The following is a 27500-nucleotide window of genomic DNA, read 5'->3' as shown; positions in this document are numbered from 1 at the left end:
TGGCTCGTTTGGTTCTCTTCTTCAAGATTGTCCATAACATCTCAGCCATTGATGCATCAATGTACCTCGAGCCAGTTAGAAGAAGTGCAACCCGCAAAGCCAACTCTTTGAACTTTGAGCACATTTTCGCAACTAGTGACACTCTTAAATACTCCTTCTTTCCGAGAACACTCAGAGAGTGGAATTTGCTACCAGAAGAAGCTGTCATCGCAGAAACCGTGGAGTGCTTCCGGCAAATTTTAAGAGACATTTAGCGGGGATCAGCCATCCCCCACTGAGCGTGATACCTCTGGGTTCTGCTCAGTATTAATCCAGATCCAGATCCAGATCCAGATAATGTCGTTTTTCTAAACAGGTTGGAGTACCAGCAAGCTAGCTGCTGTCGACATATTTTAGATAGCAAACACATTAGTTCAAGTAAACACTTTATTGTGAATATTTTAACCTTTTGTACATACTTTAAACGCACTTACTCACCAGACTCCATCGAAAAAAAGCATTTAGTTCTGGTTTGTATGTGTTTTTACATTTAGTTATTCCCACCCTGCCAGCAGAAAGCGGATTAACGTTATTTCACTTTCTAGTAGCGCCACTTTTGGATCCTTCATGATATTTTGTTGGACAACTTCATGAAGGGACTCAAACACCTCATCCTAAAACATTCTTAATTGAAGTCAAGTTAGAAAACATGTTTATTATTGTAGTTTTTAAGGTGAATATCTGTATTGTTCCTCCACAGGAAGGTGTGGCTGAGTGAAGAAGGAAGTCCGAGCAGCCGCATCACCAGATTCTGCTTCTCCAACCAGAGAAACATCGACACGCGGGAGCTCTCCGGATTCAAGACGCGCTTCTGACCAACGAATCAAACGCACCCAAGAGAGCTTCTCCTCCGGTCCTCAGAGCAGAAACACTGAAAGACACCGACAGTGGTTTGAGTTTAGATTATATGTCCAGGTGAAGTGAGAGTTCGATTACGAGTAGAAGGAACAATATGTCCAGATACATGAGTCAAAGGTAATCATTTATTCATCATAAAATAAAAAGATTTGGGTGAAATGGATCCGATTCCCACTTCTTGTAAAAAAGTTTCCAAAAAAGAAATGAAATGTTATTTTTTATTAGTTTTTAAAATCACTACTTTTATGCCATACATTTATATTTTTGAGCAGTTTTTAACTAAGAGAAGTTATGATACGAAGTAAACCATTGCGCTAAAGTTGCGTTTAATTTTGTTACAAATCCAAAAGTCAAATAAATATAAATCTAGAAAAGAAAAATGTCCAGTAAAATATGAAAATACATGAAATGTTTTGAAAGAAAGCTACACGCTGATGTACAACATATTGACGAGGGAATGGGCAAAAGTTCCCATTATGAAGAATAGGTATTAATGTGTTATATCTGAATGGATTTTCTTTACAAATAATCTCCTTGAATATCTCGAACAAAGTAGTTGAAATATCTCTCTAAATACATGTCCTCTTCACAGATTACATCAGTCCAGTGGATTTGTATATGTCACTGTGTGATGGAAACAAACGCACCCCTGCTGGGATTTTGGCGTGACCACGGAACGTCATGTGACCCGATTACCTGTCAGCTGATCCAATTAAATCACTGATCTGCTATCACACAGCCACAACATAAACACTGCAGATCTGTGTGTGTGTGTTGTGTGTGTGTGTGTGTGTGTGTGTGTGTGTGTGTGTGTGTGTGTGTGTGTGTGTGTGTGTGTGTGTGTGTGTGTGTGTGTGTGTGTGTGTGTGTGTGTGTGTGTGTGTGTATTTCTGTGTGCTTAAGTGCTTTGAAACAATTTCTCCATGGATACACTGTTAGAAGTAGACGCTCTGTAGTCATGCCAACCCATCCCGAGACATTACTCACAAGCACACACACACACACACACACACACACTATCAGAGGATACGGGAGGAGGCGTTAGTTGTTAGTGTGTGTGTTTGAATGGGATGTTAATGTAATGACATGCTGGAGCCCGTCATCCATCCACTATCAGAAACGTCATGACAAGTGTGTGTGTGTGTGTGGTGTGTGTGTGTGTGTGTGTGTGTGTGTGTGTAAGTGTGTGTGTGTGTGTGTGTGTGTGTGTGTGGTGTGGTGTGTGTGTGTGTGTGTGTGTGTTGTGTGTGTGTGTGTGTGTGGTGTGTGTGTGTGTGTGTGTATTTCTGTGTGCTTAAGTGCTTTGAAACAATTTCTCCATGGATACACTGTTAGAAGTAGACGCTCTGTAGTCATGCCAACCCATCCCGAGACATTACTCACAAGCACACACACACACACACACACACTATCAGAGGATACGGGAGGAGGCGTTAGTTGTTAGTGTGTTTGAATGGGATGTTAATGTAATGACATGCTTACATAACATGCTGGAGCCCGTCATCCATCCACTATCAGAAACGTCATGACGTGTGTGTATGTGTGTGTGTGTGTGTGTGTGTGTGTGTGGTGTGTGTGTGTGTGTGTGTGTGTGTGTGTGTGTGTGTGTGTGTGTGGTGTGTGCGTGCGTGCGTGCGTGCGTGCGTGGTGTGTGGTGTGCGTGTGTGTGTGTGGGCGGGCAGGCTGTGTGAGGAACCAGCAAATCTCTCACTTCCTCTCAATCCCTGCCTAAAGCCTGGCATATTTCATATGTATTTATTGTATTATATATATATATATAAAACACCCATATTTTTTTGTAAGAGGTGCAAAATATAAAGTATGATTGTGGATGAATTTGAAATGGTCCTTGTTGTTATGTTCACTACCTGTTACAATCCACACCCACCAGCAATCCTCACACAGTTCAATCCACTAACACTCAGCGATAGTTTTATGAAGCCCTTTCTGAAGAAGTGATCAACACATATATCTGTCGTTTTTCGAGTGTCCTGTCACGTCACTGTTTCCATCATGAAAGCCAACTGTTTACTTTTGTACATGAACACTTTACATACACAACAGACATACTGTTCATACAACCAACCCGTGATCTCTTATTAACATAACCAAATATTCAATCAATCAATCAATCAATGTTTATTTAATAGACCAGTATCACAAATGTTACATTTGTCTCAGTGGTCTTCACAGTGTGTACAGAATATCAGTATGACGATACGACACCCTCTGTCCTTAGACCCTCTGTCCTCAGACCCTCTGTCCTTAGACCCTCTGTCCTCAGACCCTCTGTCCTTAGACCCTCTGTCCTCAGACCCTCTGTCCTCAGACCCTCTTGTCCTTAGACCTCTGTCCTCAGACCCTCACATCGTACAAGGAAACACTTCCAGAGAAAACCCAGTTTAAAGGGAACATGGAGAAACCTCAGGGAGAGCAGCAGAGGAGGGATCCCTCTCCAGGACGGACAGACGTGCAATAGATGCCGTGTGTGAATTGAAAAGATAATACATTTGCAACATAGGTAGTCCAAATGTTGGAAATGCATGTGTGTATAAATAGGAAGATGAATCCAGAGGATATCCATCCAGGACGATGATCCAGGACACAGCCACGACTCAAGATCCAGCGCTCGCGATGCAGGACACAGGACCGCAGGATCATCCATGACTCCGGATCCCGGCGTATATAGACACCAAAAAGAAAGACATTTGGGGAAGCTGGGTTAATCGGAACAGTGAGAGTACACAGGTACAGACAGAGAGAAGGAAGAAGGAAGATGTCCCCCGACAAACTAAGCCTATATCAGCAAAACTAGGGGCTGGATCTAATCAGCCCGAACTATAAGCTTTATCAAAAAGGAAGGTCTTCAGCGCAACTCTTAAAACGGATAGGGTGGTCTGCGCCCGAACACACACTGGAAGCTGATTCCACAAAGTGGAGCTTGATAAGAAAAGGCTCTGGCTCCCATTGTACTTTCAGAGACTCTAGGAACAACCAACAACCCTGCATTCTTGGAACGCAATGCCCTAGTAGGCCAGTAGGGTATAATGAGTTCTTTAAGGTAAGATGGCGCCTGCCCATTAAGGGCTTTGTAGGCGAGAAGAAGAATTTTAAATTCCATCCTGTGTTCTATAGGGAGCCAGTGTAAGGCAGCCAGAACAGGAGTAATGTGGTCCCTTCTCCTAACTCTGGTTAGTACACGAGCCGCAGCATTTTGAATCAGCTGAAGCGACTTCAGCTGATTCAAAATGCTGCGGCTCGTGTACTCGTGTTACTTGTGTTTGATTGCACAACATACATCTTGTGTTTGAAACTGGAACTGTGTGAGACGGGTTGACAATGAGAACAGGGCGACACACTCAATGTCCCTTAAAGTGGTGTGCTACTTAACGTCCTTACCATGACATCACATCGTAGTTACACCTGGGCTTTTCCTGCTGAGTCAGCCATTAAAAACAATCTATAAAGAACATGTTTTTTGATAGTCGGTTATAAATGTAGTCGTACATCGTATTCAGGTTATCTGCCACACAATTCATTTCTTTAAACAAGTAGCTGTATCTCTCCAGGTGTATTTGTGCATTCCCATTCCCCTCCAAAGTTAAAACAACACACTGCTGTGACAGAGGGCATTGCAGGCCTCACAGTTGTCACAGTCCTGTCTTTTCCCAGCCTGCCATTTGTCCCTGAACCGCCCCCAAGAACACTTTCACTCTTTCTGCTCTCCATCAAATCTGCTGCAAGTTTTACAGCAAATATTAATAATAATCAGAGTCCTCCCACACAGCACACACACACACACACACACACACACACACACACACACACACACACCCACACCCACACGCGCTCACGGACACACACACACACACACACACACACACACACACACACACACACACACACACACACACACACACACACACAACACAGAGAGAAAGAGCCCACCCACACACTTCAATCACTTTGTGAAAAGCTGGAAAACATCCAGCGGTCTCGACCTCCTCCTCCTCTTCTTCTTCCTCCTCCTCTTCCTCTCCAAGCAACAGTGTTTGGCATCCCATAGTGGTCACCATGGAAACGCCACTCTATCTGAAAGTGTCTGAAAGTGAGAGAGAGAGATGCAGGAATAAAATAAAATCAGACACCTTCTCATTTCCTTCATTTCCTCTCCTGTGTCCTCCTCTCTTTCCTTTCTTTAAAAACTCCTCATGTACTTTCCTTATCGTCTTCTCTCCTCCTCTCTAACTCCTTCCTTCTCTCCTCCTATCTAAACTCCTTCCTTCTCTCCTCATCTCTAAACTCCTTCATTCTCTCCTCCTCTCTAAACTCCTTCCTTCTCTCCTCCTCTCAAACAAAACGTCTTCTCATCTTATCTCCTCTCTAAACTCCTTCCTTCTCTCCTCCTCTCTAACTCCTTCCTTCTCTCCTCCTCTCTAACTCCTTCCTTCTCTCCTCCTCTCTAAACTCCTTCCTCTCGCCTCCTCTCTAAACTCCTTCCTTCTCTCCTCCTCGCTAAACTCCTTCCTTCTCTCCTCCTCTCACAAAACTCTTCTCATCTTATCTCCTCTCTAAACTCCTTCCTTCTCTCCTCCTCTCTAAACTCCTTCCTTCTCGCCTCCTCTCTAAAGCTCCTTCCTGCTATCCCCTCTCTAAACTCCTCCTTCTCTCCTCCTCTCACAAAACGTCTTCTCATCTTATCTCCTCTCTAAACTCCTTCCTTCTCTCCTCCTCTCTAAACTCCTTCCTTCTCTCCTCCTCTCTAAACTCCTTCCTTCTCGCCTCCTCTCCTTCTTCTCTCCTCTCTAAACTTCATAGTATTTGTCCAGCTCACCTCTCGTTGCTGCAATAACTCTGCAAAGGTCCCTGCTGTGGGATTAATAAAGAGAGGGTTATATTATTATATCCTGTCTGTAAAATCTATATTTGTGCAATATCATAAATCATATGTGAAATTATTTATATTAAACTATTCGGTCATTCTATACTTTGTCTTTTAACTGTTTAAATCGAATGTGCAATAATTCTAATTCACCTTTACAGTCATGTGATTTCTTTTCACTTTTGATAGTTTCATTATTATTATATTTATACACTTCACCCTCCTTCAGACCACTAAAGCATCCCGTTACCCACCCCTCCTCCTCTCTCCCTCGTCCCTCCATCTGTTTCCTGTGTGACTTTCTGCCGCTCTTCTCTGCCCACACACTCTTTCTGAGTCTTCGTGTTGCACACACCTGAGTGGGTGCACACAGCCAGCGGTTGCCAGGCAACATGTTCAAGTTCAGTGAAAGAAACTCTGACATTTAACAATTAACAGTAAACGGAACACTTCTTCTACCCTCCTCTCTGCGCAGAAATTTCACATTTTCTGTCGCAGTGATTGTTGGAGAACACGAAGCCACAAGAACCCGCTGTTAGGGAACGTGTGCATCCATTTAAATACATTACAAATCCTTTATTTACATCGTTACAGCAGACGCAGTGCAGGTGGAGAGGCAACATCAAACAAGGTTTATAGTATGTAGGTTATTTTACAATTTATTTTTCAAATGTAGTTGTATCGAAGAAAATTCCCAATCTGTATCAATAAAATATATATATCATCTATCTTCTCTAAATTAACACGTCATTTAAAAGTGAATGGAACAAATGAGAGATATTAAACGGGGATGTTCAAAGTGGGGTTCAGGGCCTGTAAAAAGTTCTCAGTACGATTAGTTTGAAAATATCACATTTTTCTACAAATGTCTTTTAAGTTAAATCTATCCTAGTATATGTAAGTATTTTTAAAGACAAAGACTCAAGGACCAGGCTGGAGCTTGTCTCTCTGCAAGCTGCTGAATGATGGGAATAACCTCACGACCTTTGGACCTTCTCCCCATCATCCCTCAGCTTTAGCAACATGGCTGCAGTCTGCCGGACATTTACTGCACCGTGTCTGGTTATCTGAGTGATAATCCCACACACACACACACACCACACACACACAAACACACACACACACACACACACGCGCACACACATGCCCCACACACACACACACCACACACACACACACACACACACAGAGAAAGACCTTCAAGGCCGGATCACATTGTGCTGCATTGCATATCAGCATCTTGGATGTCCTTCAGACCCAGGAATGCATCGTTCTCTGTGTGTGTGTGTGTGTGTGTGTGTGTGTGTGTGTTGTGTGTGTGTGTGTGTGTGTGTGTGTGTGTGTGGTGTGCTGTGGTGTGTGTGGTGTGTGTGTGTGTGTGGTGTGTGTGTGTGTGTGTGTGTGTGTGTGTGTGTGTTACAAACTGATTACCATGTGTATCTAATTGTATCGAGATATAAGAATACCATCCTTCAGTTTTGGCCGGTTGTAGGTTTTGTGGATCTTCATGCTTCCAGATGATTTGATTGATTGCTAATTGTATTACTCTCCAGTTTGTTATATGATCAAATTATACACAATATAGTGACATTCTTACGTGAATACCTCCTTAACTAATCAAACAAATAGAAATGAAAATTCAGAAGAATATACAGTGAAACATGGATTGCAAAAGTCAAGCAAACGTCAATAATATTTAATATTTCCCAAAGTTAGGAGAACCCATTTTCCTTCGGTTCGGCACATTTCAAATGGAGTAAAGCTGCACAAATAAAATTGTATTGCCTTATTTTTCAGAAAGGTGTTGAGAAACTTCAAAGGATACATTTAAGCAATAGCTCACGACAGGCCGTGGTCTATGCTCATTATATCACAGCTAAGGGGCGTGGTTCGGCCCGACGCAAGCAGTTTGCTTTTCAGCCCAACGGTATACTGTTTTTCTCAGACGCGGAGGGATACTGACTTGTTGTGAAAAGTAACTTACTAATTCTACCCGTGGTATACGCTCAGTATATCACAGCCAAGAACCAATCAGATTGCTTGATTTGACTTGTCCGTTTATAAGTTTATTAGATACTTGCTGTGATGCTCTTTTATAGTGAAATGAATACATGACAACTTTATAGTAATGTTATATCATGTGTTATGCTAAGGCACACGTGTCAAACTCAAGGCCCGGGGGCCAAATCAGGGCCCGTGGTGGATTTAATTCGGCCCGCTGGATAATTTCTAATTACTATTAGATCTGGTCCGCCGGTATATTGCAGCACACCTTCAATCCATCCTGAGGGTCTCCTCCGCTCAGAGCCCAAACATTGATGACCCTGCACCCTGATGAGATGCCAAGTGTCTGAGCTAGCATCCCAGAGCAGCACACTGAGTTCAATGGATGCTTCCTTCTGCACTTTGTCTCTCACGACAACAGGGCATGTTTGGTTTTCTCTTTGAGGGAAATAGTTTTGTGTAAGCTGTTGTTGGCCTGTGGGGAAATGTACTCATAAGAAATGACTCAGAGAAGCTGCAGATAGAGCCATAAGAAATGAATGCAGCTGATTATTTAATGTTGTTTTTATAGGCAATAATTTAAGCTTTCTTAGTTCCAGGTTTAATTTGTGCAATAAGTTCATTTCAATAAGTTCTGCACTAAACATTGAACCAGTCCGGCCCTCCACTAGCACCCATTGTTTTATGCTGGCCCACTGTGTGTTTGAGTTTGACCCGTCTGCCTAAGGGAAGCATGGTGTAAGTTTGGTCCTGGGCTGAAACAGAGAGATACTGAGAGGACAACGCAGCGCCTGATGATTCATCGTGTGGGAGGACTTAAAGAAGCTGCTTCACGGTTTGAGGCTCATGTGGTGCAGGTTTCAGGGGGAGGACAGGGGACAGGGGACAGGGGACATCAATATGTGGAACATCTGAATCCCCCCACCTCCGGAAGCAGCAGTCAGAGTTAGAGTGGGTGGTAGTTGTTTTTAATACAAATGAATTAAAAAGCATTTATAAATCACTGTCATATGTATAAACCTTCCACAACTGACTCGGCGGGGGAATATTAAATACAAGTAATGTCGTTTGATCTACGGGAGAATACATAACGAATATATCGTATGTATATCTGACATATCTGTACATTTGTATGAAGCGGGGAAATATGCTAATTACTTGCATTTTTTATATATTTAAATGATTATTTTAATAAAGCTATCTGACTCTTGATCGGGACGATACACAGAATTAAAGACTGACTGCATGTTATTGTATTGACCTGATTCAGCTGTTATGTGAATCACTCTTACATCTGTTAACCCTCCTGTTGTCTTCGTCCCCCCTTACTTTGGTGTTCGCGGCCACATGTGACCGGTCCTGTTTTAACTGCTATTACATTAACACAAAAACATTCATCATCACCACATTTCATTTAACACCCTTTCAAACTGTACTTGTATCAGAGTACTGGTACACATGAAGAACTGCAGTAAATATACAGAGAACAGACACTGAACATGTATTGCGTGTGCTAGGTGTGATCCATGTGGGGGGAGGGGCACATAAGGGGGGGGACACATCTAGAGTGTGTGTGTAGTGTGTGTGTTGTGTGTGTGTGTGTGTGTGTGTGTGTGTGTGTGTGTGTGGTGTGTGTGTGTGTGTGTGTGTGTGTTCTAGCATTACTATACTTGTGGGGACCTACATCTGTTTACATAGTCACGTGTGGGGACTGGCTTCCCTTATGGGGACAAATTGGAGGTCCCCATAAGGGGGATCATTAATTTTAGGGTGAAGACTTGGTAAGGGTAAGGGTAAGGTTAAGGGTTAGGGTTAGGCATGTGTTGTTATGGTTACGGTTAGGATAAGTCTCCAGGAAATGCATGTAAGTCAATGTGATGTCCCCTGAAGTGATGTATACATGGTATGTGTGTGTGTGTGTGTGTGTGTGTGTGTGTGTGTGTGTGTGTGGGTGTGTGTGTGTGTGGTGTGTGTGTGTGTGTGTGTGTGTGTTACAAGTTGACTAAATCATCCAAAGTTCAATGAAGTGTGATCAGCGATGTTATATGTTCAATGTCTGTGAAGGATGTCATGAAGCCTGAATGCAATCGAATGTAAAACTAAAAGGTCACGATTGATGAAATTAGTAAATCGGTCAGATTTGACCCGAAGACAACAGGAGGGTTAAATGCTGTGTTTTTGTTGTATGTTTTTTTCTCCGCTTGATTACTTTTTGGCTGCTTTAGTGTTGTATTGTATTCAAATAACGTTATACATGTTAACAAAGATATTTTATATCTGGCGCTTGAATGTTGTAATTTCCTTGTACTGTTATTTGATGCAGAAACAAATCCTCAGCATGCAGGAAATGAAATGTTTGATGGCCCAGATTAAACCCGGGGGAGGAACCCCAAAAGCTCCCACCCTCCCCCCTTCCTCATGGAGAGACTAAACCGACCCCCTCAGTCTTCAGGCAGTGGTTGTTTAAATGGAGGAAAATGAGAAGGGTCTCCACAAACTCAAACATGTAACACCACCGTTGTGAGATATATATATTTATAACACTAAATGTTATTTTCTTTATAGATTAATTCCGTTAGATCCCCAACTTTTGTGTTTGGCATCACTCTCTCTCCCCCCCCCCCCCTCCTGACTGCTGGCTGAATCTCCGCCTCTCACTCAGACTCTGGGAGCGCTTCATTTAAACTCCACTGTAGCCTTGAGGGGCGGAGACAATCCAGTAGTACAGATGAACCCAAATTATGCATTGTCACTTTTACTTCCTATTTTTCCACCAACAGTCTTATTATCTATTTTATGTTTTTTTGTGTTTTTTTAATGTTTTTTTATTAAATAGATATTATATTCAACTTTATTGCTATAGTTTACTACGACAACAACATGCAGTTTAGCATCTGATACAAAAAAGTACACAGTTTGATTAGGGTACAACTAAACAATATAGTAAATGTATTACGCATAATACAGTAAGAAGTTAATATGAATACAATGGACAAAATGCAATGGTCTTAAGATAAGATAAGATGGATCTTTATTAATCCCTGTGGGGAAATTTCAGTAGTTTAGCAGCAACAGGGTAAGAATGAAAAACAGTATTATTAATAATACAATAACATCGGGGGGAAATGTGGGCACCCTGCACTAGAAGACTATTACAGATGGTGGAACAGATTTTGACTTATCAATGGGCCAACTATATTTCTGTCTGTTCATAGTGCAGTAGTTTTGGATCAAATTCTAGGTTACGATATGTTTAGTTATGAATAATATTAGACAGTATTAGATTGTTTGTTCTGACTCTGTGTGTTTTCCAACTGCAACCTTATGTTTATTTGTTTTAAGCACCAATGCACAGATTTAGCCAAACAGGCACATTTTATCCACAGTCCCTGACACATATTTGACAATAAAGAAAACATACAAGAAAGGAATGGACCATAACACTTTGATATTTCACAGCTATGAAAGCGATTCATCAATATTTAATGCACACAGCTATATGCTATAATTAATAGCAATTATAACATGTTAAAACTATTTTGTTGTATCATTTAGATAACTTTATTACAGTGTGCACCCTTTACTTTATTTTCTATGTTTGTACAAATATTTTTACTTCATTGTATATTTTATTTTATTCTTAAATGGAGCGATTATCTCAATTCCAAATATCCTAATTCATATACAAAAATGAAATTAAATATTCAAACACAGATCAAAGTAAACATTTATTGCTTGCTTTGCATATTTTCAATATCCCAAATAAACTATTACACCCTCACTTTGGAAGCATTCACAGTGTAGCTCCGCCCCCCCCGTGCTGCCCGGTGAGTAAAACCGAGTGCACCGTCGATGCAGTCCGGGCTGAGAGAGAGGGCAGCTGACGGGTTGGGGGGCGGGGTGGTGATGAAGAGGAGGAGGAGGAGGAGGATTGGTGGATTTGAGAACTCTGTGCTTCTGCGTTGTTTTCGCTCAAGCAGCCCCACCGGTCCCTTCACTCCGAGCGGGACTCCTCTGCGCTTCTCCCCGGCCTACAGGTGAGTGAAGCCGGCCTCTGCTTCTTCCATTCACCGCCTGTTTTCACTTCATCCGCAGGCAGCCTTTACACGGATTTTGTTCATTGTGTGGATGGGGGGAGCATCCACATCGGCTGTATGTATGTATGCATGCATGCATGCATGTATGCATGTGTGTGTATGTGTGCGTGTGTGTGCGTGTATGTATGTGTGGCTTCCAAATGGCGTGATAGCTGCTGTCTCGTGTTGATTGTTTTAAACCTCCAATTAAAGCCGCACACCATCATGGTGGTGCATCAGCGGGCTGTTGGGTGCCAAAGAGAGGCCAAGCAGGGAGCCTCTTCTCCGGGCTGCATCTCTCCATCGTGTTTTGAAGTTGTGTTAGGTGGTGTTTTTGGATGTGTGTGTGTTTTGGATTTAGTGCGCCACTGGTGTCTATGTTTTTACCTCTCTCATCGATGGTGTTGAAGCCAGGAGATAGAGTTGATGGTGTTTGTGCAGGCGTGGTCGTTTCTGCTGACCTCAACTCCAGAGCAAAAACACTAGAATATTCCACAATGCTCCTGTACTATCTACAGGGACGCTCAGTCAGTGACCTTCTCTCTACTTTTGGGTGCATTTCAGTCTCCTTTGTAACAACACACATCTTTATTTTTTGTAGTTTAAACTGATACCAAAATTGACTAAACCGCACCTGTGGTTGTAAATAATCAGATTTATTGGATCTTTGTGCAGCTTTGAGTAGTTTGGCAGTGACTTGGCAGATTTCAGGGTGTATTTTAAGGTCACTGTGGTGGTAAATAACCTGCTTGTTGTGATATTTGGTCGTTTACCTTATATGTTCTCTTTGGGTTGATATTGCAGCAGTGATTCGGCAATATTTGGATCTATTTGAGCTTACTGTGGTTGTAAATAACCAGATTTGTGTGGTCTTCGTGCACATTGTGTTGTTTGGATGAGTCCCGCAGTGATTTGGCAGATTTGAGTGTATTCTAAGGTCACGGTGGACTTTCTGTGCCAGTATAACGAACGAGGCATTTTTTTGTTGCGCAGACCCCTTTTCAGATCCCGTAGAGAAATTAGTAATCAGATACAGCCGGATTTCTCTCCTCCTCCCTCCCCTCCTTTATTTCTCTCCCTCCTCCTCGGTTCCTTCTCTAATCTGACGTCTTCTTATTCCTTCCACCCAGTTTTTTTTATATGTTTACAACTTTCTCCTTTCCTCAGCTCATTTGGCTCATGTTGCTCCTGGTCCTTCTCCAGATTCCTCTTCCTCAGCTTTTCTCTTATAATTGTCCCCCCCCTCCTCCTCCTCTCCACCCACCACCACCACCCTTCCTCTGCTACTTCTTTTGATGCCGCAACCAGAAACATTTGGCAACTTGTTGACTGGAGCCTTTCAAAGTCACAGAGAGGTGTCTGCGTGTTCTCTTGCTGCTTTCACAACACACTGCGGTAAAACTAGAAGGATCTAGTAATGCTTTCTCATTTGAATCTAAATCAGATTAAAATGTTAAACACCAGTAGTGTTTGCAGTGAATCTGGAGAAGGTCAGAGGTGATGTGTTGAGACTAAATCTGTGTTAACTTCAAAGCTTGGAGTTCCTTCTGCAGTTTAAATGTAAGCGAGTCATTGCCAATGAAAACAAGATGGTCACCTCGAAGTTAATTCATACTAAAGAAACACAGAAGATGAAGGACTTACTGGTCTGCTTTCTGTCACATGACTTTTGTCTGTATTGTTTGAACTTCTTACATGGAGGATATCTTTTTAAGGATTGTTTGTTTGTCAGCAGCATTATTGAAAATCTACGGCCCCATTTTCATTCAACTTGCTGGCAGGGCATCACATGGGCCGAGGAAGAACCCATTCAACGTTGGGGCGGATAGACACATTATCTTTCAATTGAATTACTGTTGCAAGACAGAGCACTTGGCGGATGTCTGTCCTGTCTGAATGCCTTTTCGTTTTTGTGTTGGATACCTACGTTTTTGTATACCTTACACCAGTGCTTCTCAAAGTGCGGTCCGCGGACCACTGGTGGCCCGTGAGCGCCCCCTAGTGGCCCGTGAGTATATTGGTAACATTTCACATTTCCGCACTCTCACGGGAATATCTCCGCAATGGAGCGAGCTTAAGTTTCACTTTTGATTGCATGATATAGCCCAGCACAACAACTTCGTCAAACATTTTGCCACTTGTTTGTACCATTTTCAGGCGAGTTGTAATCTGTTCTAGAAAAACGATGTGAATTTGGATATCTGTGGAGTTAGGTGGTCCGTGAGTGTTTTTTTATTGGTTAAGTGGTCCTTGGTATGAAAATGTTTGAGAAACACTGCCTTTACACAATAACTCCAGTAACTACCTTTACACATTTGGTGTTTCATTAAAACCAACACGAATCAAAGCAGCAGAACTGCAGACCTCATCTTTTATATTCCACACAACCGGTTGGGTGGCGACATTACCCATAATGCATCTGAACCTCCTACAGTCTGATCTGAGAAGGTGATGTATGATCCTGGTAGCAGCTGAAGTATCCTGAAAGCAATGATATCTCACTTCTTCGAACCGGTCTTTTTAATGTTCAAACTTGTTGCACTCAACGACATCGCTCGGCACTTATCAGACGTCGCACGGCTCCCCCTGGAGACGCCAACTGGCGCTTCGTCACTTAAAAAACACCCGTTGACTTCACACTCACAATAAAGCACAGCCGGTCGACTGAATAGATACATCTTATATCACTTTAATGTCACCTTCTTGGATATACACGTTGAGCAACCTCCCGCTTTTTTTAGCCGTTAATAATACTGCCAAACAGGAACTCTCCGCGCCGTACCTTCTCATAAAAACCGTGTGTCTCCCGCGGGGGCGTTCGCTGACGGGGGCGGAATGCAGGGCTGCTCTGTTGTGTTTACCGGCTGTTTAGATGAAATGGAGCGGAGCCAGAGCGGATAGAGAGAGACCGGGGCAGCGGGGGTTTATGGGAAATGTGGTTTCACTTCAAGGAACACAAAAATGCTTTGCATGCAGCATCTTTTAAAAAACATTGGTCCTGGACCCCGGTTCCTCTGGATCGATGCTGCAGGGAACCGATGGCTGTTATTTGGCTCAAACCTTGTCTCTCCAGCTACAATCCGCCTGGCTGGTGATGACGAAGCAGGTCAGCTGATGTGATGGCAGAGCGAGGTTTCGCTGTAAATTATGGGCTGTGCTGCAGCCGGCGCCTCAGATAGCAGACGGCCGCGTCCTGAGCTCTTTCAGCTTCATCTTTTTAATACCAGGCCTAATATTAACCTCTCAAGGGCTCATGTCGCATTTCATCAGAGCGAGAGGAAGGAGCACACAGAGGACTTCAGATTCATATTGCATATGAAACCTCTCCGTGGACACAGTCTGTATGTACACATGCGCTTTAAAGACGTACTTAAAGCTATGGAGAAGCTAACACTGACATATGTTCATTCGAAGACACTATTTTAAGCCCTTTGAACTGCTAGTGGAGATTTAGCAATAACCCTAAAGCTGCTGTTAAATATCTGATCTATACGGCAGCATCAAACCATTCTTTTGATTATCCATCGTCATTTTGGTCTATAAAATAGTGACACATGTCCTTCCCTGTTTCTTAAAGTCCAAGATGATGTCTTTAAATCCCAAAGAAGTACACTTTAATGTATTATAAAACAGAGAAAGTCATGAAATCTCCATCATTTAGAGTCTGAACGTGGCGTTTCCTGACATTTTCGTGTTAAAATGCTTTAAAAACTACAAATAGTTGGATCTAATCTTTGCAGCGAGAGTGCAAAATTAACTATTTTTGACTAGTTGGCTTCACATCTGGAACCACTCGATACACATTATGTTTGAAGCTTCTTGATTGACTATAAAAACGATCCCATTGCATTTTTGACCATCGTTTGCAGTCTGTCAGAATCTTGTTGACTTTGCTCAGATAGTCGCCGATGCTTCCGCGGCTGCTCAAAGTTTGGCTACTTTTGTTTAAAGGGAAAACAAATGTTTATTTTGTGTGTGTGTGTGTGTGTGTGTAAGTAAGCACTGGCCTCCAGAAAGGTTAAACCCATTCCTGTTGAATTATTCTGGAAGTCTTCTGCAGGAAATGCTCCACAGATGGACTCGTTGTTGTTGAAGCTTTCTCTAAAGTCACGTCGTGAATCCAAAGTGTCTCCTCTGCCCCGCAGGCTTTCTGTTTGTCTTCAGCTTTGTCTCTGTCTTTGTCTTTGGAGTTTGTTCCAACTCTCTGGTGAACACTTCTATACACGTGTGTGTGTGTCTGTATCAAATGGTGCAGAACTTTGTTGAAAGAGTGTGTGTGTCATGTGATCAGAAACGCCATGAAGAAAGAAAATGAAGCTTTTAAATCTGGTCTTTGATCCTCCTCTGTGTGCAGAGTCGGGGTTTAACAGAGGACGCCGTGAAAGACACACATTTAAAGTGGCGCTGCGTTCAGGTTATTTAGATGTGGTTTGCAGATGAGGGACAAGATCCATGCGGACAGATTTTAAAACAACACAGACGACTCTTTAAAGTACCCGTCCTCCATAGTATTTAAAAACGTTTCTGCTCCAAAGGAGGAGTGGGGGAAAAGATTTTGTCCCAAGAAAAAGTTCAGATTATTTGTCCACCTGTTTCTATTAATAATACACTGGAAAGTATTCGATCATCTCATTATAGAAAGGCTAAACATTACTTTAGCATTAATTAATCAACCCATATTTTCTCCACGGACATATTTTTCTTAAAATCAGGACACATGGCGCAACTTGTTTTCTGTTTGGGCAGAAATCACACTTTCATCAATAGTCAAACCAAGATTGTTGAGAAACACTTCGGTTTTTTTAAACATTTGTGCGTTTTTCATTTGCCCAAAAACAGAGTAAGGCGTTGTTGACACGAGCACGAAACGGCTTGGATCTGCTACTTTTCTCTGGCGTATAGCCCGTTCGTTCACACGAGGCCGTAAGGGAACCGCGGAAACGGACCCCGGAAACGGTAACGTGTCCCAAGGTGGATGGATCTGCAACCGGAACGCTCTGGGGACCAAACGGCTCCGTGTGCACGTCCCAACGATCATTTCCTGATAACGATGACGCCATAGCCCCGCCTCTCCCCGCCTCTGCTGCTCACTGCTGTAGCATGGTCAGTAGCTACTGTCAGGCGCTACTGACCATGCTACAGATGTTAGTGCTACAGCTCCTCCACCACAACCATCAGCAACAGGTGGACATGGAGAATTACATGAACTACATGTTGCTAAATCCACCGCGGGGCACAAACAGAAGGGCAACCATGCTTGGGGGTCTTCTTCGCTGCTTTGGTGTATTTTGTGGCGGAAGTACAGCGCCACTTACAGGCCCGGCATATGTACTACAGCGTCTCCAGTGGTCTCGTGTGAGCGGACCCGTTAAATGAGCCGAATGCGTGTGAACTAGGGGTGTAACGGTACACGTACCCGTACCGAAATTATTCGGTACGGGCCCTTCGGTTCGGTACAACGTGTGTACCGAAGTGTACCGAACGAATATAACGTTAAACGTAAAAAATTGAGAACGTGAACAACTTTTGGAAGTAATCTCCGGTGCTGCGTCGCAGCATTCAGAGTAATTTGCTCCCATTGTGATCAACGCGTCATAGAGCGAGCAAGTCATTTCATTGGACGAGCTGGTCAGAGGGATGCGTTCAAATGTAGTCAGTGATTTGAGGAACTGTCGAAATGGCGAACGCAGATAAAGTTGAGCTCGAAAATCCTCCAGCATCATTGAAGTCTCCGGTTTGGGAACATTTTGGTTTCGCAGTTACGTACAAGGATGACGGACAAAGACAGGTGGACCGAACCAAAGCTGTTTGTCGGCATTGTTCGACTAACATTGGTTACGCGGCTGGCAATACATCAAACTTGCACACTCACTTGAAAAGGCATCACCCGAACGTGAATATCACCGGTACCAAAAGACTGAAGTGCAAACCCAACTCCCGCTAGCATTTGAGCCTCCACCACTCGCAAAAACATCAGACCGAGCCAAAGCTATTACAAACGGCAAATATCCTTATGTTGCCATGGTAGCAAAGCGCTACCTGGCTGTATCTGCTACCTCTGTCCCTAGCGAGAGAGGGTGTTCTCCACAGCAGGAGACATTGCTAGTGCCAGCAGATCTGCCCTTTCGGCAAGCAATGTGGACAAGTTCATCTTTCTGTCAAACAACATGAAAATACAATGACAAGCAAGTCATAATGTCAAACTGGCTGCTTAGGTAGTACAGTTCAAATACAGATTATTTCAGTTAATCGAAAAGCTGCACCTTAATGTTTATTTTATTATATTTTATATTTATTTGAGTGAATATTCACAGTTTAATAATAATTAAAAACCCAAAACTAATAGTTTGTTTTGTGAGTACTAGTACAATAAAGTTCAAATACAGATTATTTCAGTTAATCGAAATGCTGCATGTTTGTTTTATTATATTTTATATTTATTTGAGTGAATATTCACAGTTTAATAATAATTAAAAACCCAAAACTAATAGTTTGTTTTGTGAGTACTAGTACAATAAAGTTCAAATACAGATTATTTCAGTTAATCGAAATGCTGCATGTTTGTTTTATTATATTTTGTATTTATTTGAGTGAATACATTATTCACAGTTTAATAATAATTAAAAAAAAATATGTTATGTTTTGTGATAATTTCCGTGACCTAAAAACCGAGGTACGTACCGAACCGAAATGTTTGTGAACCGTTACACCCCTAGTGTGAACGGAAGACTTTTTTGAAAACGAATTAGATGCGTAAACGTTCCCGTGTAAATGGGGTCAGAATCCCTTAATATTGAGGCTTTCATTTCAAACCTTTATTTAACGAGATTGGTCCCATTGAGATCATGGATCTCTTTTTCAAGGGAGACCTGCAGAACACTAACATGTGTGTGTTCCCTTTAAGATGCGGAGTGTGTGTGGGGAGTTTTATTTTCAGAATCAAGGCCAGTCTGTCGTCCTGCAGGCTTGAGATTCCTGGCTTACTTGGCGTTGAATGAAATCTTAATCTAAAGAAAGTGGGCGTCAAAGTCCCGCCCCTCTGTGGTTTGAGTGACAGGTGATTAAAGACTGGGGGTTAATGGTGTAGCCTAATACACTAACATGTATGAAGGTGTGTTGTCCCTTTAAGTGTGTGTGTGTGTGTGTGTGTGTGTGTGTGTGTGTGTGTGTGTGTGTGTGTGTGTGTGTGTGTGTGTGTGTGTGTGTGTGTGTGTGTGTGTGTGTGTGTGTGTGTGTGTGTGTGTGTGTGTGTGTGTGTGTGTGTGTGTGTGTGTGTGTGTGTGTGTGTGTGTGTGTGTGTGTGTGTGTGTTCAGAATCAAGGCCAGTCTGTCGTCCTGCAGACGCTCCCTTCTTCACTCTCACACCCTTAAAATCCTTAGATTTTAAAACAGAGAAGTTAAAGTATGAAAGGAGGTGAACTTCTTCATGAGGCACCTGAGGATGAGGAGGGATAGTGACTGAGGCGAGGGGGGAGACATGTGGGAGAGGGAAGAGAGGGAGGTGGTCCGGAGGGAAAGGAGTAGTCCGAGTAAATCAAACGCAGGAGAAGAGGAGGAGGATAGGAGGCAACCGTCAGGTAGTTGTCAAGGAGGGATGATGAGAAAGGAGGACAGGAGTAAAACATACCAGCCTAGAAACATTCCCGGGATGGAGGGAGGAATGTTCTGGAAAAGGTCCAGCAGATAGGAAGTGGAACAGTGCGACAGAGAGGAGGAGGAGGAGGTGTTCCCAGGGGTGAAGCTTCCTCTAAATACACCACCGACTATAGGGCTGCTCGATTATGGCAAGAATCATAATCTCGATTATTTGGGTCAATAATTGATATCACGATGATTAAAAACGATTATCCATTTACTTTGAAAACATCCATTTATTGAAAAAAAAATGTGAACAGACCCTGGCACAAACCCTATTTAACAGTTGATTACCCTGAACTTTAAGTAGAATTCAACTGAAAAACCAATACAAAATAAAAGCAGCCCCAACGCACTGCAGCTTTCACTACATGCAAATCAATCAGTTATCTTGACCACTCACTGGTTTATCCTGCAGCTCTTATCTGCTCTTAGTTTTTGCAATGTGGCGATGTCAATGACACATTCTCAAAATGGGACGGTACTTGGTTTTCTCCAGTAATGCAGGCTTCCCATTGACTATAGAAAATGTATTTGGGAGCAAAAATATTTTAAAAGACACCGTAAGGTCAGTATGGATGCATCAATGGGACAAACCCTATTTTTCCAAGATGACTTTGTGTTGAGATTAGGAGATGAGCTTGTTAACATCAGCCGTTAGCTGTTAGCTGTTAGCCGTTAGCTGTTAGCTAATAGCTAACGCAGCCAGCGGTCAGCTCACTTCTATTGGGTCTCAAATGTAGTCTTTGTAGTTTTGAAGTTGGACTCCTGTTGTTTGAAGGAAGTGTTTTCACAGCAATATAAGCATTTAAGAGGGAATTATTGGACATCTACATGTTCGGTACACTATAGCTGTAAGAGTCTGGTTTATACCGTAGGGTCTAGCGCTACATGCTGGTATTGTGTGGCGTCAGTGTGAAGATTAGCCAAAAACAGACGCTCCTTTTTTAAATGTTGTCTTTTATTCTATGCATAGTTATCAGACTTTGATAAGTCGCCTCAAAGCAAGAACGCTTTTGAGTCTTTTCCTCTTTAATGTCGTTTGGACAAGATGATTGTGGGACCCTTTTTAAATTCAGGAGCTTACACAATACTCTGTTTACCAAAACACCCAAAACAACTCCTAGATAACAGTGGAGCATGGCATGTTTAAACTGTCTATTTATGATTCTGCTTCTTTTCTGTGTGTGTGTTGTGTGTGTGTGTGTGTGTGTGTGTGTGTGTGTGTGTGTGTGTGTGTGTGTGTGTGTGTGTGTGTGTGTGTGTGTGTGTTGTGTGTGTGTGGTGTGTGTGTGTGTGTGTGTTTGTGTGTGTGTGTGTGTGTGTGGTGTGTGGTGTGTGTGTGTGTGTGTGTGATGTGTGTGTGTGTTGTGTGTGTGTGTGTGTGTGTGTGTGTGTGTGTGTGTGTGTGTGTGTGTGTGTGTGTGTGTGTGTGGTGGTGTGTGTGTGTGTGTGTGTGTGTGTGTGTGTGTGTGTTTACATAGCTGGGTTACGTCGGGGTGAACAGGTTAAACCTCAGTGGGAGTCAAACACACTCTAATGCCCCTTTCACACCAATGCGTTTTCCGGCTTGGAGCCTGAAAAGTACCGTTTTTTTCCTGTTCACACCGCAGAGGCGCTGCCTCTTAGCTCCGGAATCGGGTTCACTTCCAGCTCCAAAAAATGTTTTCGGTCTAGAGGAAGAGCTTCGGAGCTAAGAGCCGGCGTCACTTACGTCTCTCTTACGTCGAGGGCGGGGGCAGGGGCAGATTCGTCGTTTGAAGTAGATGCTGAAGACCACAAAGAAGTCTTGCATTTCGCATGTGATGTTTGTGAAGTTCCAAGTAAAGTCGTCCCTTGTAAAGTCGTCCGATGCCTTCCATTTCGTTTCGTAAGAGGATAACCAAAGCGAACAGCGCTTCAATACAATCGGCCATTGTTGTTGTTGTCGATGTGAGGGATATCCGCGCGGTTTGGATTTTATGAAGCAGGCACGTAAACGGTGACGTCATGACGCAGCAGCGGCAGCTCTGGGCGGTGTGAACAGAAAAGGGAAACCGGAGCTGAACCAGAAAAGCTCCCGCTCGGAGCTAGAAAGGGAAAAGCGCTGGTGTGAAAGCCGCATAAAGTATTTATTCTTTCCTCACATTGAGCTCGATGAATAGTCCCTTTTTCAAAGCTGCAACAAAACTCCCATGAAGACTCTGAAATTGTATCCGATACCTCATTCACACCAACGGTGTTTCAGGGCTTGTTCGGAGCTGGAGCTTGAAAAGCACCGGGTTTTCCTGTTCACACCGCAGCGGAGCCGCCTCTTAGCTCCGGAATCCGGTTCGTTTCAAGCACCAGAAAATTGTCCGGCTGGAGCAAAAGCACCGCATACGTCACGCTTACATCGAGGCGAGGGCGGGGGCGGGATCAACTCCTGAACAACAACAAGCCGGCGTTTTATCCAGTTTGAACACAACGATGGAGAAACGTAACAAGCAGCAGTGGTCCTCTGAAGAGACCAGCTACCTGCTGGGAATCTGGTCTCTTCAGAGGTGCAGAGAAAGCTGGAGCACGATCGGCCATTGTTGTTGTTGTTTGTGTCAGCTGTGAGGGGTTTCTGCGCGGTTTGGCTTTATGAAGCAGGCACGCAAACGGTGACGTCATGACGCAAACAATGACGCAGCACCAGTCGGACTCTGGGCGGTGTGAAAAGAGCCGGAGCTAAACCGAAAAACCGGTTCTGAACCCGAAAAGCTCTAGCACGGAGCTTGAACCGGAGTTGGTGTGAATGAGGTATCCACCTTCGTCTCTCGCTCTCATAAGTGATCACATATGCAGGTTTTTTAGAAGATTGCAAAACGTCTAGCTGATCATGAAAGCTGCTTTGCTCTTTAACGTTCATGCACATTTCCATCAAAGTAAGAAAGCACACGAGCTACGGTTACACACCCGCGATCTCATCAATAACAAATGAGAACCGAGTGTTTATGACGAGTCAGCGCTGATTTGCAGCAGGGACGTTTCCGTAAAGGCCTTCTGCTCAGACTTCGGGGTGTTTTCCTGATGGGTGTTTCGAGCAGACCCGGTTTCTCCAAACTACCTGTTCTTTCCTATTTGAGCTGCTGCTCGATTAGTTTAACCGACGTGATGCAGCAACACCGGAGAGGGGTGGGAAGACGGAGAAGTGATTACATCAGGTTGCTTTTTGACCGAGTAGCAAACTATACGGATTGTTTTCTCGATCAATTGGAACTTTGAACAGTTAAGCATGTACACATATCTCACAAAATACAAACATGAACCTGAACATAAACAGATATCTTGTGGTGTTGGTGCAAACGTCCAAAATATTCACTTCATACAAGATGTTAAATGGAGAAGGCAGCACATTTCCATATTTAAGACACACACACACACACACACACACACACACACACACACACACACACACCACACACACACACACACACCACACACACACACACACACACACACACACACACACACACACACACACACACACACACACACACACACACACACACACACACACACACACACACACAGTGGTTATTGGTCACGTCCATACACTTATCACACTGAGACGTGTCTGTTGGACAGCAAAAGTAATGTGATGGATTGTCCACATGTGTTTACGTTGGGTGGAACAATACACACACACGCCACAATGATGCGCTCTCCGTTGACCTTCAGCAGAACTCCATTTAATTTGATTTCCATGTAGCCAAAGGCGTTTCTCTGCAACACGCACGCGCGCACACACACACACACACACACACACACACACACACACACACACACACACACACTCACATTCCTGATAGATGAAATGTTTGAGGCTTCCAGATGTGGTCAGACGACACACCACCATCTGCTGTGTGTGTGTGTGTGTGTGTGTGTGTGTGTGTGTGTATATGTATGTGTGTGTGTGTAGGATGTGCAGGGCAGGGCCAGCTTCCTTGGCATTATGGGAAATGCATGACAATGAAGTTCAAAGGACAACGGACTAAATGGATTCAGTTAAAGGTGAATCAGGGGTCTGTTTCAGCTGTGTGTGTGTGTGTGTGTGTGTGTGTGTGTGTATATGTGTGTGTGTGTGTGTCATACGTTCATATACAGAGTTATGCTTCATTTTTCGTGCTTTCTCCGACAAATGTCCAACACTATGTGCCAATTCCCGATCTTTACCTGCATGCAGCCTTTTCAAAATAAACTTCTGTCTAAACAGGAAATTACGGTTGGCTTTAGAAAGATTTAAGTCCCCAAGTTACGTAACAACCGGGACGGAAACAGCTTTCAGTCGTCTGGGGTAAAGTAGTAGTTGACTATTATGCAATGGATATATATATTTGAATAAAGTGCATTACTTGACGCAGATAGGTACAGATTGGAACCGTGTGTGAGAACGGCCTGTTGTAGTTTTGATTGTTCGTAAAGATGCATTTGGTGCAGGCCCTGGTGCTGCTGTTTGAGGGCGGGTTCTGAGAGGAAACGAGTCATTAGCAGAAAGATGGACGCCGCCTCTGGAGCTCTGAGATCGGAGGCTGTGTTCACTCAGTGTTAAAGCAAACTATCCTAACTTAAAATAGTTTATCCTTTCTGTTTGTTGTGGCTGTTTGTTTACACTGAGGGCTTTTGTGCATGATTTTAAGAACACAAGTGGCTGCAAAACAAACATGGCGAACAGTGGATGTATCTACTTAGTGTTTATGTGGAGGGCAAAACGGTTTTATCTTAAACAAAACTGCAAATCGTGGCACTGGAATTTGTGTAGGGACTAATCCTTGAACTTGGAAACCGTACTCTACAAAACAGTCTTACTAAACGTCACACTTACTAGCTGATCTTAGATCTGCCTTTGATAATCATTTCCACCATGTTTAAGTAAAAACACTTTTTATGTGAGGATTTGCTGCTTTTCACACTTGAATCTAATTTGTTACTGAATATTTTCTAACTGTTGTCTGTACCAAACGAGATGACTGAAGACATCCCATTGGGCTCTGCTCAAACGATTAATCAATGAATAGTTGGTGTTTCTGCGACCCACAGGCAGATCGTCTTTCATGGTTTCCTGGAAATATTCAGATCAAATATTTGGCAGTATTTCATTTCAGCTACTTTTTTTTTTTTTTTTCAGTGTTGCTATGACGATAGAGGATTACCTCACTCTGACCTCCATCCCTCTCTTCTCCGGGGCGGAGGTGTAACTCGACCCGTGCTGACATCATATACCACTTACGTGTGTGTGTGTGTGTGTGTGTGTGTGTGTGTGTGTGTGTGTGTGTGTGTGTGTGTGTGTGTGTGTGTGTGTGTGTGTGTGTGTGTGGACTTTAGGGAGATTTACACCAGCGTATTTTGTTAACCCTCAATACCACTGACACACTCGGCATCATGGGAAATTAGTTTGCTGACATTGGACATGTTGGGGGAGGGGTTACATGTCCTTGACCCAATCCACACACACACACGCCATCTCTTGTGGCTCAGTTCACCTCCATGTTGTCTAGCTGTAATCATTTTTCATAAAATATTTAGTGCTGATTGGGATTTTGCTCGTTTTTAATTGTCTTTTCACGGCAAGATTCAGCATCACAACACTCTATAACCCTCATTTAAAATACTGTGTTGAAAGACACTTTTTAAAATGTAGTTTTTTAACTTTTATTTCAAAAGATTTAAAAGCTTTTTCAAAACCGCTACAGCCTAGCATGAAAATCTGAAGTCCTACTCTCCAATAATGTCTAAACATCTTTTAAGAAATGAAACAGTGCAAATGAAATAATGCTGTATTGTAGAAAAAAAACTTTATAAAGTTAAGATATAAACTTTATTTATCTGAGAGCAGACACACAGGCAGGTAAGTCAGAGCGACAGGTGGGCGGAGGGTCTGTAACCTGCGCTGTGGAGGAATGTGTTTGATCCCACTGTAACAGGAAACACACACTGGAACAAAAGAACTACAGTGAACACACACACTCATAAACAGACTCTCATACACACATAGGCGCGTCCTGTTGAATAGATTAGATCTGACATCCCACAATGCACTGTAACATGAGCCGGCGTTGGAGAGTGAAAGTGTCTGCTGGCAGCTGGCCAGGACGAGATGATGGGATGTATCGCCATGACGACACAGCCAACCCCTTTAAATCTGTGTGTGTGTGCGATCTGGTGCGATCTGGTGCTGAGGGTCATGTGGTTTTTCCTAGGGGGGGGTGTGTCTCTTGTTAACCGTCATTGAATATTATGACTGAAGACTGCAGGGTGGAAAGAGGAGGAAACAAGGAAAGGAAAGGAGTGGGAGGAAAGCAAGATGTGGAAGAGCATGACGTGTTGATGAAGTAGTAAAAAGAACGGAGAGAGAGAGAGGGTGGAAAGTATGTAGAGGGTGGAGGTGGCAAATGAGGGTGGAGCAGAGGGGAACGTTAAGAGGCCCTATTCTGCTTTTTGGAGTTTTTTTTTTATCACAACAGAGCCAGCCAGCTAACCAGAGCAGACTGGGCTCTGGTTTCAGACAGAGGGTGAAAAGAGGTGCTGCAGCACAGGCAGTATGAGAAACATAAAGAGCTTTTTGAACATTAATGCCTGGAGACATGTAGAGACACTACATGCTGATATACACCTGAACATCAGCAGGAGAGGACTCTTTAAAGTAGAGACACTACATGCTGATATACACCTGAACATCAGCAGGAGAGGACTCTTTAAAGTAGAGACACTACATGCTGATATACACCTGAACATCAGCAGGAGAGGACTCTTTAAGTAGAGACACTACATACTGATATACACCTGAACATCAGCAGGAGAGGACTCTTTAAAGTAGAGACACTACATACTGATATACACCTGAACATCAGCAGCAGAGGACTCTTTAAAGTAGAGACACTACATACTGATATACACCTGAACATCAGCAGGAGAGGACTCTTTAAAGTAGAGACACTACATACTGATATACCCCTGAAAATGCAGAATATCGCCTCTTTAATGGAGGGGATAAAGATTCAAAAGCTTTGTCACATGCAAAGTCCACAGACTGAAGTCACTTTTATTCCTTTTACTCTCTTTCACACCCTTTTTCTCATCTTTATCATCCTTTCCTCCCACCGACATGCCTTTTTCTCCCCCCCTCTCATTGGCTCTGTCCCAGGCGCTCCACCATCCTCCCTTTGATCCCTCCTGCTTCTATCAGAGAGAACAACCAGTCTCTATGGATACCCACACACCCACACACACACACACCACACACCACACAACACACACAACACACACCCTGTCTACTTTATGTCTGTATTTATGGCTCCATGTTAACTAAAGTCTACTGACCGCATTAAAGACTTCTTACAGTACACATACTTTCTATTTATGATCTAATTATTTGAGGGCGTTCAGGGTTCTTGCACTAAAAGCCAGATCCTTTCCTCAGTAAGGACTAATGTGGTATTTCGTCTCCTTGAGTTAACACTTCCGTAACAGAGCAAATGAGAGAACACTTTCGTAGACACAAGCACAATGAAAGCTTTTATTATTCCCGTTTCAGAAGAGGACCACCTGACCTGAAACAAAGACCGCCTCCTCTAACGCCATAAAACATTCATTCTGTTTTATGTAATAAAACATTCTCCATAGAAAAATGGAGCACAGCACTTTTAGAACTGGTGTAGTAAGATTTGCCTCAACATGGTGGGAGGGGGAACATTTCCAACAACAATTTTGGTAGATTTGTATATGCCAATTAGAGTGAACTGCATCACTTTATGGTGGAAAGGAAATGTCTTCATATTTGTCAAAATAAAAGTATTTTGTAGAGTTGCATCTAGAATATTTTCATTACAGATTCAATTGAAGATATTATGTCTTTTTGACAATCATTCAGTCCATGAAACACTTAATGATTATAATCTCATCTTCACAGAGCCAAGTTTGATTTTTTTAAAGTGCACCTATCATGCTATTTTTAGGCAATAGTATAGGTCTTAGATATATAAAAAACATGTCTATGAAGTGTT

The 27500-nt window shown here is 43.0% G+C and overlaps 2 protein-coding genes across 2 annotated transcripts in view; both read left to right on the top strand.

Annotated features, from left to right (window-relative positions):
• LOC117459931 (acylphosphatase-2-like) overlaps positions 1 to 1060 on the top strand; it is a 6931-nt gene extending 5871 nt beyond the window's left edge. The window contains exon 4 of the mRNA XM_034101098.2: positions 740 to 1060. Coding sequence (XP_033956989.1) covers positions 740 to 854 — 115 coding nt within the window. The 3' untranslated portion in view covers positions 855 to 1060. The remainder of the gene's footprint in view (positions 1 to 739) is intronic.
• crls1 (cardiolipin synthase 1) overlaps positions 1 to 27500 on the top strand; it is a 404081-nt gene that overhangs the window by 370819 nt on the left and 5762 nt on the right. The gene's annotated exons all lie outside the window — the stretch shown is intronic.

The sequence above is a fragment of the Pseudochaenichthys georgianus genome, chromosome 15 (genome assembly GCF_902827115.2).
Source record: "Pseudochaenichthys georgianus chromosome 15, fPseGeo1.2, whole genome shotgun sequence".
NCBI lineage: Eukaryota > Metazoa > Chordata > Actinopteri > Perciformes > Channichthyidae > Pseudochaenichthys > Pseudochaenichthys georgianus.
This window is presented reverse-complemented; position numbering and strand designations above follow the sequence as displayed.